The sequence below is a fragment of the Chiroxiphia lanceolata genome, chromosome 5 (assembly GCF_009829145.1).
Source record: "Chiroxiphia lanceolata isolate bChiLan1 chromosome 5, bChiLan1.pri, whole genome shotgun sequence".
Lineage (NCBI taxonomy): Eukaryota > Metazoa > Chordata > Aves > Passeriformes > Pipridae > Chiroxiphia > Chiroxiphia lanceolata.
The window spans coordinates 12,607,172-12,621,166 of record NC_045641.1 but is presented as its reverse complement, the minus strand read 5'-3'; the positions used below and the strand labels follow the sequence as shown (position 1 = coordinate 12,621,166).

The following is a 13,995-nucleotide window of genomic DNA, read 5'->3' as shown; positions in this document are numbered from 1 at the left end:
AATCTCATTGGCTGAGTAATGCCTACTACACCAAAACTGCCAGACAAAATTCATTAAAAAACCTCATACAGAATACTCATCTTTTCTGTTGAAGCATTAGCATCCATGATAAAGGAAAGTAGATATGAAATCTCTAAGTCTTTTGTAAAGACATCACAGAGTATACCAAAAATCAGCATGACTTTTGAGGTACAAGTTATACTAACAACTTCTTGCAGTCTGTAGCAATGACAAGAGAATTAGCAGTTGTGATGTTTGCTGGTGCTCTTGAGCGATCCCCACATGACCAGATTTTGTCATTCGAAGTCATTCATTGATCTTTTGCTCTCTACTGTAAAGAAAGGGTCTCCTGCTTTGTTAGTCAATGAGGTTTGTGAACAGCATGACAGCGAAGCAATATTAAACAGTTTTAATCCATCCAGGAGAGGGCACTGTCACTTCAGTTTGCTCCGTAAAGCACATTCCCTAAAGGAGAATCAGGTCTTGTGCTCCAATACAGTATCCAGTCTATAAGGTTTTTAGTAGTTTTGGAAAAACCGTGAAGGTTAATACTTCTGTTTCTTACTAATGATTCTGCTTCACTGACAATACAGAGTATAATTCCTGAAGCTGTAGTAGAAAAAATGAGTTGCAATCCCTTTACGAGAACTACAGTATTTCTTAAAAACAAGATGAGACTAAAGCCTGGCTGTATGGTTAAGATATACTGTAACTGAACAGCTGTTTATTCTTGCAAATACCTGTATGGTTGCAATTTTAATTCAAACCCTTCATCTCACTACTTCAGAGTCAATAAAACCCACGAGTGGTAACATATCTTCTCTAGTACTGTTTGTTAAAGCCATCACAGTAATCAGAACAAAGACAAGCGATCACCACTCACAACCCAAAAGAATACTTAGGTTAAAAAAACCCAAAGCCTTATAATTTAACAAACCTTTGTTTTAAAAAGAATTTCAGTTGAAATCTGCCATTCTTTCTTGATACTTTAAAATTCTAGAAGCCTTCTGGAACAGAGTTCTTCCTTTCACCTGAGGCTTAAGGGAGCGAAGAAGCTTCCTGTGGCCACCAACTCAGTGGAAACAGAGGCACACACACAGAGGAAGAATCAATTTTTACATTTGCAGTTTTGCAAATCAAGCAAGGCTCAAAGCTGACAGAAGAAAAAAGCAACACTAAGCTCATCTAAACTATAGGGAGACCATGGAGGAGCTGGTCACAAAAGCTTCAAACTGGTGACTTTGCAGCCTTCTTTTCAGTTCATTACAGAATATTGTTTCACTGTTACTTGAAGTCTCAAGAAAAACATAGCTGACTCAATTTTTTAAAATTCAAGATTTTTCACATCTCAGACTGTATCTGAGACAAGATTCCCAGTATATTAGTTAGTAGTCTTTCCTCAATATCCACTTTTTCCATGACATTGTGAAAACTTCTTGATATGATGGCAGGCTGTGATTACTGTTATTATTGCTGGTTAAAACCACCTTGTTTCCTCATATTATGTAGTTTCTCATGCACTGCTATTGTCATTATTGTACAGAGTAATTTTTAACCAAATCTTTAGACAGGAAACACATAGTTTTTAACTTTTTGTTAGATTTCGTTACCTTTACATGACTAATATGGCCAATTACACAGAATCTGAAAGATACAGGTTGTCTGTAGTTCACTGAAGGTGGAGTAAACCCAGCTCTGTTGTATATTAAATCTCCACCTAGGTTCAGTTTCCCCCATGTGCATTATAAAATCATCTCTTACCACAGTAGAGAAAAATGTTGATTTTTCCTATCTCAAAAAAACCCCCAAACTTAAACTTCGAAATATAAATTCAAAAGAAGGACATTTCAATCAATTCCTGCAGGTAACATTCCAAATCTTCAAGTCAATTTGATTCCAAGTAGGACCTAAGTCAGATAAACTGTGATTAGTTTTACAAAAGCTTATGTCAGCAACACTGAAGTCTTAACCTTGAAGAACAACAAGGTCATGATTCTGATATATACAGTATTTATCAGATATATTTCAGTCAGGTATTTTAGACACATAAAGTGTAACTCCTGACTGAAAATTATCCTAAAGGGTTTGTCAATAGCACTGATATATCAATTATAAAAAAAAAAAATCCACAGAAAAAAGCAGCAACATGCTGCAATGTCTTGATTGAGCAAGCATAACTATTAACCTTCTAGACAGGAAATCCCAGTCTATCTTTTTTCTTTGAGGGGCGGGGTGGACAGAGATCAAGCTTATTGCTGTCACTGTGCTGTCTTCGGCTATCACACATACATGGACTTTGTGTCATAACTGTATGCAATAATTAAAGGTGAAGTGCTACACACAGAGCAATACTATGAGTGTTACAATGAGAAATATCAGAGTACTTCTCAGCTCCAAAAGTGGTATTTAGATTTTTATACTATATTCCACTACACAATCCCCTTTCAAACACCGTCTAAGAGGGGGAGGGTTCTCTGTACCTTTATTGACTGCAAGACACTAGTCCCCTTCTCCGTTTCTATTTTGCAGTTATCACATTCTATTTTCTGAATCTTCACGCAGCCAGTCCCTGATGTTTTGATATCCAAATCTAGAATTAAAAGAGTTTTATTAGCAACAGAATGAGGAAAGTCAGACCTCTTTAACACAGTGTTTGATCACTTCATACAGTAACTATATGTAGTAGGGGAAAAAAATCAGCTTCTTTCTTACTTTAGAACCTTCTTGCAAAGTTTGACCATGCACTTTCAATTGCATGACTAGTCACTATCAACAATCCACACTGAAAGTTCAGTAAGCCTGGGTACAAGCCCTCCAGCTTCAGGAGAGAACACTGAGGCAGCAGTGTGACTATAACCTCTGGAAAGGAATCAGCAGGGTGTGGTCCCTTAGTGAAGTTTTATCTTTTTTCTTTTTCAACTCCACCTCCATCTCACAGCTACTCTAGTCACCAGTTCTAATTCAGGAGAATTAGAAATTCTCCTGAGACATTTGGGCACCCTGACATGGGTTTTTGGGGTGGAAGACTGGCAGGTTGCCTGAGATCACACATAGAGTAATAAGATTCAACAGCATAAACACACAGGCCTTGCTTAGGCCTGTGCTGCTCAACTAGCCAGTGGTACAACCCAAAACTAGGCATAGAAGCATTTGCATGTGTCATTCTTCCCCAGCCTTCTGGAAAGCTGACTTACTCCCCTGGCATGTTTGCCTCTAGTCTGAATCACCTCACCTTGTTACTGTTCATGCTCCCACAAAGAAAAATCACTAGGTCTTGTTGATAATAAAGCAGAAAAAGCATTTTTTTTGCCACTTGATAATCATTTATACTAATGATCACCATGAAGACTGGCAAAAGGTAAAGGCAGAAGTGGAAAAAAAAGTGGATTTCTTCTTCTAAGGATAGAAGGTAGAAAGAAGAAAAAGAAAACAGGATTCAGAAGTGTTTGCTGCAAGATACGTAACTGAAAGACTAAGAGAGATAGTGAGCCCCACTACTCTCTAAAGAAAAGAAACCTTCACTTAAGCACATGTGAAAGTCCTTCCTTCACCTCCATTGCCCACTAAGGTGACCAGCAATATCAAAAGAAGAATCAGAGTATGCATAACTAGTTTTGCCCCAGTGAGATTGCCAAGTCAGACCTGTGACCCAGCAGAGCCTGAAGATCAATACTGTCACACCGCTACTCAGGACAGGTGCTGGAATCATGCTGACAGTAAGCTTGAAGACTGTGAAGCTGAGACTGGGAGCTCCATTTAACAACAAATGAAAGTTCTGCCACCTGACAAACCAGGAGAACCCAAGGGAGAGAGCTAAAACACATAACACAAGTAACAATTCCCTAAGAAAGAAGGCTACAAGAGGTGAACTGGATAATTCCCAGAATATTGCTTTATTTGCAGATACTATTTTCTTAGTCTCTTCACAGAAGTCTTCCAAGAAAGATACTGTGACCAAGACTGTAGTCAAACTACATTTCTTTAAGTAAACTCTATGATATACTTTGAGGCATGTAAAAGCACAAAACCAGGCCAAGTGGACTGCTGACTACCATTAGAGGCTCAAGGGCCACCTCTACAAGGTTTTATGTTGGTAAAGCCTAAACAGTTTCACTAGACTAAAAGTATCTGAATGATATCTGAGCTATTTCAATTTGATCAATGCTGATCCACAGGTTCTGAAAGTTAGCCAAAACTTTTACATAAGGTTTTACTTCTCAGGGAACAGTTGGATTGTTTAAACACAGTTCCCAGAGAGACACAAACAGAAGCACTCTCCAAATATCTACATTTGAAACAGCATGTCCCTGCACGGCAAAAACCTGGAGAGTTAAAAAAGAAAGCAATGTTATTTTTGAAATACAAGCTGTCTTGCCCAAAACTGCTCAATTTCCCCACTGGAGAACTGTGCAGTTCTTCAGAGGATCTACACCCAAGACTTCTGTTATTTTGCTTTCTGAGAAGGGACTCCCAAAAGCCTGTTTGCTTGTGCAAATCTTTGAATTCAATCAGCTCGATACTCTCTTGCCCTTATTGGTTCTGTCAAAAAGGAAAAGGTCTGGGAGCAGTCAGTTTAGCCAGGATACAAACTTACTTAGACTTTTACAAGAATAAGTTTTTATTAAACTTCTGATCCTGTAGCACATATTATGGCCATAATTTGAAAGGTGGGTTAGTAGTGTAATCCTGGCTGTATCAAACATGGGTGCTAAAAGAAGACACAGAAGTGTGGAAATTCATGAGGATGCTGTTAAGAAACACCAGGGATTTCTGAAAATATACTTTGATCCTCTGCAGAGTCACAGCACTTTGCTAGCCTTGATATACCAAAAATTAGTGGACAAGGAATTGAGTCCCCCTGTCTCACAGACTTCCTCAAGAAGTGACAGACATCTCCAAAAAGAAGCAGGCTAAAAGCTGGATAATATTGCCAATGAAACTTTAACAAGAAGGAACAGAATACAGTCTGTTTCAGTGCAAAAACTGCAGAAATAGCCAGTTTGATTCCTCCTTAGCAAAGACAAGGACTGAAGCCAACTTTAGCCGCACAAACCTCAAAGAATACATAGAAAGCTATAATATTTGAAGTAGACTGAAAAATTATTTTCAAGTGACTCAGCGGCCCTAGACTACTAGAATAATCTCAAATTATGGTTATACAAGACCTCAGTTGAGTTTACTTCTGAGTACTCAGTCAACGTACATTAACCAGAAATCAAAGTTCTTCAGGTTTAATTAGCACATGCAGTTCAATATGCCAAGACACAGGGTTCTCACTATGTGCTCCAAACCTACAGCCATGCGTCTATACTGTTCCTGGAATAAACAGATAACATATATAGAGGCCTGAAGGAAAATAAACTAGATTAGAGAGGAATTCATTGACATCTAAAATCTATGAAGGTTAAACGAATCAGAGGATTATCAGATCATGTATGATATTGAAATACTATACAGTGCTTAAAACTAGACACTAAAACAGAAATAGAGGATCTGTTAGTATTTGCCCTACTAAGCTGCTTGCAAGTTGCCTTTGGTTTAAAATGCATACTTAAGTTCAGCACCTAGCATCTTCCACACATGCTCTTCAGGCTCTAAGGAGCTGTGGTGGGGGAAAAAAAGTTTTCCCCCGGGAGTTAAAAAAATGGTAACCCCTGAGGGGGTGGTGTCCCTTGGAGTTGAGCCAATCAGCACTCCTGCAAAATACAAACATATCACAACCAGACTGGAAAAGAAGGAGGAGGTAGTTTTGGGGGGGGAAAGGTGGCCATGTTCTGAAGCCACAAGTAGAGGGGTCTGGAGCCCCATTGGGGGCTAGGCCCCCCCCAACCCCGGCTGGGGGGCTGCAGGAACTTGGAACAGTGTTAGACTGGGCCAAGTATCTGCAGCTGGAAAGATGGGAGTTTTTCTCCACTGTGAGTGGGCAGCAGGAGCAGCGGCAGAGACAGCAGTGAACGGAGGCTACGGCTGAAAGCCAAAAGATAACGAGATGCAGCAGAGATGGCATGCAGCAACACAGAGAGAACTCCTGCAGGAAGAGAGAGAGAGAGAGACAGCAACAGAGCAGGACTAAGCTCTACAGAGAGAGAGAGTTTGGGGTAAGAACTGAAACAAATTCCCCAAACCCCTCTGAGACCTCCTAGAGAGGAGGAGGAGATGGACTCCTATGTGAGAGGAGTCTTGGAGCACAGCAGCACCGGAGAGAGAGGAGCTAAGAAGCTCAGGCGTCCCAGAGCTGGACCAGGACGGCTGGATAGAATGCAGAGGGGGTGACCTTGGCCGCCCCGCTGCTGCTGCCACACTGGCAGTTGAGACAGAGCACAGGAGCTCTGATAGAACTCTTGAGGCAAAGACTTTCAACTGAAAGCTGCCCTAACGTTCTGACTCAGAGGTAAATCCCCTGAGGAAGGGACTTTCACGAAGATGCCCCTGCACTTTGAGATATGCCCATGGTGAAGTGAGTTTTGTCCCTGCTGGCAGTCCAAGGGCAAGATCTTTGTTTGGAGTCGAAGGGCGGAGGGGGGAGAGGAGACCCCCCTTGTGTGTATTGGAAAGAGATCCAGCTACAACAATCCAGCTACAGCTGCTGCATGGAAGAAGAGAGGCTGCTGCCCTGAGAGTGGAAAGGATCTTTTCCCTTCTGGACTTCTATTGGAGGGAGAATAGATCTGATCCATTTTAAATACTGATTTATCATAGGAGAGATAGTTAAGACTGTATATATAATGTATTGTAATATTTATTTGTATAGTGATTGTAATATAATACCCTTTCCCCCCATATTGAGTCTGGTGTCTGGAAAACCCATCTCACACTGGGGTGAGATGTGGGAGGAGGGGCTTGGACTCGGGAATTGGATTTTAGGGGTCTCAAACTACAACAGGAGTTTTAGATGACTTAGAGCTTCCTGGATAAGCTTCAGCCTAAATTGCGAAAGCTGTTACGAAATGCCTTAAATTCCAAAATGAAGAAAGAAGCCAGAACACTGTAAAGACATTCACATCAACTTCTCAGCTTCTTACAGTTAAGTGACAAAAAGAGTTCAGACAAAAAGGTCTAAGCAGAGCAGAGTTAACATCCTCCTCACGCATTCAAGGCAGGCTAGAGAAAAGCCAAAGTCTTGGCAGAGCAACAACAGTTCCTTTCTGGTTTGAGATGTGTTTTTACAAGGGATAAGATCTTTTGTTTATGCAATGATATTTAATGGATAATTCTTTTCTAAATAAACAAGAAGAGCAACTCAAGCACAAGTAAGAGGTGAAAGGACACATGGTAGAACCTCATTGGCAAGCAGCAATTATACTTCGCTGAGTAAAAAAACAACTTTACATTTTAGGAAAGATATCCCCAGATATGCTTGGATAACAGCATGAATAGACAATACTAATATCATCCTAATTATGGGGTGACAAATAGCAACTTGTGGAAGGGCATTATAATCCACAGACTGTCCACAGAACCCAAACTGCATGACCTCACCACAAACCCAAGTGGAACACCTTAGAAACCTATAAATTAAGAAAAACTGTTTCAAGACCATAATATGGCCTGCAGTGTTGGCTGGCATTCAGAATACAGTAAGAATCTCAAAGACAGGACAAAAGCTAAATGATTTTTTTCCATCAATTAGGATTCATTACTGAGACCTTTAGGAAGGTTTCCCACATTGAAACTCTTTATGAAGCCTGAGATATTAACACAATGAATTCTATTTCCCGGATAGATTTGACTCATAATAGTCACTCGGAGATCCTGGAGAAACTGAAATATTAAATGATTAACAGCTACAGTGGGCAGACACACCTGGTACCAGAGAATTGAAGGGTAAAAAACCAGGTTTGTTTGATTCTCAGTAATTCTGGGATGGACTCTATGAATGTACTACAAACCAGCCAAAGCAATCTTTGCATTTGCCAAGCAGGGGATGAAAAGGGGGAAAAAAAACAAACTAAGATTGTAAATGAAAATTGTTCAGTGACAGAGTCAATTAATATAGAGGTAACAGCAGGTCTCTTTAAGAGAATGAACTTGGATTTTCAGATGTCTTTAACAATACCCTTAGTTCTATATTGTCTTTGAGCTATAAGCCATGCACCACCTTCAACACTACAACAATTTGGAAATTAGCACAAATAGCAAGGTTGAAAAATTTTATCAGTGACACCAAATTATTGAGACTAGTTAAAAACTCACTGATGAACTGCAGAAAGACCTTGGAATACCACCTACTAAAATGATAAAATAGCAGGAAATTGAATTGTGGGACTGTGACAAGAGGCAGGGAGTTCACCAGGAAGTTTTCACTCTGAAACTGTTTACATATGTGCAGGGACACCCGGAACAGAGATCCATTGAGGGGCTGAACTGTATGAGGCTCTGAAAAATCCTGTGATGAAAACAGTTGACAGCTAAGAGAACACTTAGATGAAATATCATTTATGTTTGTTCTGCTCTTACTCTTCCCTGAGCATCTGTTTCTGACTGCTACCAGAGAAAGGACAGTGGGCAGCTGGACTTGTGGTACAAATCAGTACAGCCATTCTAACACACTGAGGGCAGGAAGGGTGAGATGCCCCTGATTTTATTTACAAAATATCTGTGTCCGTATTAGTTACTAGGAAACAAAACAGACCATATGTTTTAATAAACATATTTAAGAAACACCCCTTCAGTTACAAACAGTGTTAAAAAAAAGTAAGTTATAGGGATGAGTACAGCTGGAAAATGTGAGAATGATGTTATGTCAAACCCATGGCACTTCTCCCGTTTGAATTATAGACAGTTCAGGTCCTTCTAAAAGAAAACAAGGGAAAAAAAGCACATAGCAGAATTTTGCCTAAAATACAAGGGGGAAAAGCAAGATAAGATAAAAGGTGCCAAACGTCTTTGCCATATCATGTTCTACAAAAGTCACAAATGACACAGAGTTCGCAATCTGATGACTGCTTTAAACCTTGTAACTCAAGTGGAGCATTTTGTTTGTTTGAGGGGTTTTTTGGCACCTGTTTTGCCTAAAATACATTTTGGGCTGTGAGTTCATTATTTATTAAAAATAAAAAGTTGTGCTCATGGTAAGGAAATAGCTGCAACGTTGTTATATCTTAGAGTTACAAAGGCACCATAGATTAAACAGGATTAAATCTGACTTCTAACAAGTATGGGCACAATCTGCAGAGCTCTGGTTTAGCTTTGAGCACTTCTACTTGCACAAATCCATAGGAAATAAACGGGAACAGCCCCTGGAATGCAGGCGTGCACAGCACATGCTGAGGATGCTGCCTCCGAGCAGAGGTTACGCCTTTTCTGGAGCAGCAGGTGCCAGAGTAAAAACAGTGTGCTGCAACTACCACTCACCAGCGGGAGCTTCAGCGCTAACTACTGCTGACAAAGAGGTCCGCAAATCGAAAACAACCAAAACATATATCCAAACACCCACGGAGTCAAGAAACAGAAAACCCGGGGCGTTCTTAACGCCCTAATTCGCGGGGGCACGACGCCGTGCCCGCACACCGGCTCCCAGCCGCAGCAGCGCCCGCCCAGCCCCCGCCGAGAACCTCACCCAGGGGCTCCTGCGCACCCACCGAACTTCACCGGCGTCCGCACCTCCACGGCGGCCTTGCTGTCCACGCCGTCCGCCACGATCGCCACCTGCCCCAGCGCCTCGTCGTGCTCCACCCGCACGGGCTCCCGCTCCCGCCCGCGGGGCGTGGGGCTCCCGCCGCTCACGGCCACCAGCACACGGTCCGCGCCCGGCCAGCGCTCGGGGTCCAGCGGGCGGACGCTCACCTGGCACGGCAGCCGCACCCGCAGCCGCCCCCGCGGGCTCACGGGCAGCGCCCACTCCCGCGGCGCGGGCGGGCCGGGGCCGCTACGCCCGCGGCGCGGGGGGACGGGCGGCGCCCACCGCCCGCCCGCCGCCCGCCCGGCCAGAGCCGCCCAGCGCGGGGCAAGCGCCCTCATTGTCGCCGGCGGGGCAGGAGCCGCCGGGAGCCGCGGTAGGAGCGCGAGGAGCGCCCGGGACGGACAGGACGGAGCCGCACCCCGGGAACGGCCGTGACCCCCGCCCGATCACGTGACGAGGCTACACGCGGGGAGCGGCCCCGGCGCGGACGGTAAACAGGCGGTGGCCGCGCCGCGGGGGCTGTGGGAGCTGTAGTTCTGCAGCGCGCGGGGAGATCGACGGCCGAGCCCGCGGGCCTATCGGTGAACGGGGAGGGCGGGGCATCGCCGGGAGTCTGTTGCGATTGGGCGGCGGGGAAGACGTTGGAGCCAATCAGGAGCGGGGGCGGGCGGGAGGATGTGGCCCGGTTGCCATAGCGGCGGGGACGCCGCTCTGGCCGGAGGGACCCGAGGGGCCCCGGGGGGCCGGAGCGGGACCGGGACCGGGAGAAGGAAAGCCGCCGCTCCGAAGTTGAGGCGGGAAGCGAATCCAGCGGCGGCGTCTCAGCCCTGTTTGAGGAGTTCCTGAGTGCGACCCCCCACGCGGGGCCCGGCGCGGTGCCTTGTGTCGTGCGTGAGGACACGAGGTATCCCGGGGCGTGAGGGCCTTCTCCACGGTGCCTCAGCCTGGAAGTGGCGCTGCCAAGCGTTGGTTTCCAGTGGGAGAACCGTGGTGGTTGGTTTTCAGCCCTCTCGGCTCCCTGACTGGGCAGCCTCTGCGCCGCGGGATTTGATAGTGGCGAGGAGGAGGCAGAATGAGAGGGATGGGACCGGGGGAGGCGGCAGGGCTCTGGGTCGCAGCCTGGCGGAGAGGCTGGCTGTGTTAAAATATCCTCGGTCAGAGGGTGAAGAAGCAGTTTGGCAGCTCTGCTGGAAAACCAGGGGTTCTTTTTTCCCAAGGTGGTAGTGCGAAGCTCCAGAATCACTCTCTGTCAGTAAGTTTTGATTAACGTATTGTTTATTGTGACTGCTTTTTAGCAGTTCTGAAGCAAGGCAGATAAATATTCTCCTGAGCTCTGTACAGAGAGGCCATGAGAGAATTGTCCTTACAGGGTTTACAAACAAGCAGGGAACCATTTAATTCAGTTTAAAGGACTTTTTTGGAGTTCATGGCCCCCTTATCATTGTATAACAATTAAAAATAAAAGAGGTGGGGCAAGTGAGCAACAGATGATGGGGACTGCATTCATATCATAGGTGTAGTTTACTGCCAATAACAGAAGTGAAATATGCACAGTGAGCTGCATTGTCTTAGCAGCATTGCAACACAAGAAATAATGAAGCATAGGTGTGTTACTTCATTATTGCCTCCCTTTTGCACTCCATGCGTTGTTCTTCTTCTTTTTCATAAATGATCATGCAAACATGATACTTGCTCGTCAAACACTTCAGTGTCATTAGCCTTATTTTCATTTCTATCACTGTCTGGCACTGGTTATTTATGAGCCTGAAATGACATCTCAGTGTCACATCAAGAGGAAAGAATATGGCCCTGGCTTTTTGGTCCACTGGTAATTATCACTGTGGAAAGTTTAATAAAGATCCATATTTGTCAATAAAGCCCTTCAAGTTATTTCATTGGTTTACATCGTTCAATCTCAAAAAAATTATTAGATGAAACACAAAAAGGGCCAGCCTGCCTTATGATAGTTTAGTACAGAAAAATAGAATTCTAGAAATTAAAAAATGCATTGAGAAATATCTTGGGACATGATGGAGGATGGAAGTAACTTTTTTCAGGTCTTCAGAAATAGTTGATTTTGGGGGGAAAAAGTACTACAGAATTCTCACTCTTAAGACTAAATACCAAATTTGAATGTTAGTTAGTTTGCCAGGGAAACAGTTACAGACAAGGAGTCTGATGCAATGTGCAGGGATTCCACTAGGTGACAGCCAGCTCAGCAACTGACTCTGTAGTCCGACTGTTCCAGGGGAATTCGGTCTCTGGTTAGATCGGGCTTAACCACTGCCCCCCTTTCTCCCTGGGCCAGTGCTGCTGTTCCTTGTCCCTGGCTCCTACCTCCTCTTAAACGACAGTGCTGCTTTGCCAGGGCACCCTCCTCCTCCAGGGTCTTGGTACTTGATGCTCCTCGTGTAGGCAGAGGTTTATCAGCACCCACAACCCACAGTAACCTGTGCTCTGCATCATCTTTAATACTGTCAGGTTTTGTGTAGTTGAGAACTTTATTCAAGAAACCATTCCAAGACACTTCAGCTATGTTTTCATTTCACTGTTGGTGTTGGACTTTCTCATTAGATGCAGTCTAAGCATACTTATATGGCTAAAAATGAGAAGAACAGATAAAAAATATTTACTGGGAAGAAGTTCTTTCTCCATACATGTGAAACCTCATGTTTTTAATGTTTTACTTATCTATATTTTTGCCATATTGATTCAGTTTAACTTTCATGCTCTTGTTTGGATCAGCTGGTATAGCATGTAGCAGACTCTAACAGTAAAATGAGATTTATTTTCATCTTCAATTTTCTGACTTGTCATTTGCAGGAAAAGAAAGCTATATCAAATTTACAAGTGAAGATGTAATTAGAGCTCCACTTTCGAGATACCTGCATGATTCCATGATTCCTTAGCAAGTTACAATGCTTATTTACCATTTTGCCAGATATTGGTGCTGTTGTAAGTCAAAGAATATTCAGTATTTCATGCAAAAGATAAAAAAGCCCTAGAAGTTATAAAGTGATATAAAATAGGTTTTGAGCCAAAGCAAAGAGGTGCTTTTAGGTGAAGATGAGAGAGAGATTTCAAGGGAGGAGGAGTTAAAAAAAAAGGATCTATGAGGGAGGCTGTGGAAGGAATACATTTTTTTAACTTTTGTATTTGTAATTAATCACAGAATAATCACAGACTGCTGCAGGTACCCAGGGGGTGTAAACTTAATCTGCCTGGTCAGGATTGAGTTTACCCATTTGCTATAATTGTATTGAAGAATTAATGTGACTTCACTTCCTAGGAAGATAGGGCCACCTTTATTGGTATTTTGTATTTTTTAGTGGTGTTTTTCTGAACTGTTTCCTTGAACCTTTTTGGTTCTCAAGGCATGCTTAGGGTTCAGTGGGTAGAGAAAGTGTATTTTGTTTGGTTTTCCCTCTGTACTTGAGCATTACAAAGCACACAGTGGTTTGGATTTCAGGGATTTTTTGTTTGTTACGCTCCCAGAAACTTTCTGATGAAATTAAGTTCCTCATGGAAGCCATGCAAAATGGGAAGTGTCAAATCTTACCATTCAAATTCTTCTCATCTTAGCCATATCTAATTAGAACTACAGCAGATAAAGTCTGTGTGTGGCTCAGAGTCTGCCACACATGGCAGAGACTTGAAAACAAGGATGGTAAACAGTGGAACTTCTCACAAAAATTAAGCTTTTCAGGTACACAGTGTGCTCTCACTTCTCCAAAGTAGTTGTCTGTGAGGTTGTACAGTCTGATCAAACAGTCCATTCTAATTTACATATTTGTTACCATGTCCTATAGTTCATGATGTGACTTTAATTTTAATTATAATTTAATGTCGGCATGGCTTTGTCATTTAAAGACACATCCCTTCATGCTGAAGCACAGGGTCTGCCCAGTTAAAACAGAAGATCTGCTGCTTTAACTTTTGGAAAGAAGCATTAGAATATAAAATTTTAGGGAATGAAAAGAAGATCACTGTGTGATTGAATAAATCTATGCTACTGCTATGTTATTAATATTATCTGTAGGTCTTATCTCTTCCCTTCTCCTTGAAGAGGATATGGTAGAACTGGAAAAAGTTTGGAGAAGGATGATAAGGACATGGAAGGCAGAGAAGGGCTTTCATGACAGTGACAGCAGGTAGATTGACTGCTTCAGCCTAAAAAAGGATTGTCAAATGAAGATATAACATTAGAAATAAACCTAGTGGCATAGAAAAGTTGTGATTATTCAGTGGCTCATCCAGTAAAAGAACTAGGAGCCATCAAGGAGCCATATTCAAAAGCAACAAGAAGCACTGGTTAGTCATGTCATGCAGAGGTAAAATCAAAATCTCCCTTCCACTGGATTTTGCCAATAACT

General features: G+C 43.0%; 2 protein-coding genes across 2 annotated transcripts in view; one reads left to right on the top strand and one right to left on the bottom strand.

The window, feature by feature from the left end:
- Window positions 1–10,078, bottom strand: part of FAM185A (family with sequence similarity 185 member A) — a 41,353-nt gene extending 31,275 nt beyond the window's left edge. Inside the window, exons 1-2 of the mRNA XM_032689625.1 lie at window positions 9,582–10,078; window positions 2,481–2,590 (exon numbers count right to left, since the gene is read on the bottom strand). Of these exons, the coding sequence (XP_032545516.1) occupies window positions 2,481–2,590; window positions 9,582–9,960 (489 nt within the window). The 5' untranslated portion in view covers window positions 9,961–10,078. The remainder of the gene's footprint in view (window positions 1–2,480; window positions 2,591–9,581) is intronic.
- Window positions 10,079–13,690: 3,612 nt separating this feature from the next.
- CCDC146 (coiled-coil domain containing 146) overlaps window positions 13,691–13,995 on the top strand; it is a 67,874-nt gene continuing 67,569 nt past the window's right edge. Inside the window, exon 1 of the mRNA XM_032689626.1 lies at window positions 13,691–13,773. Within this exon, the coding sequence (XP_032545517.1) occupies window positions 13,758–13,773 (16 nt within the window). The 5' untranslated portion in view covers window positions 13,691–13,757. The remainder of the gene's footprint in view (window positions 13,774–13,995) is intronic.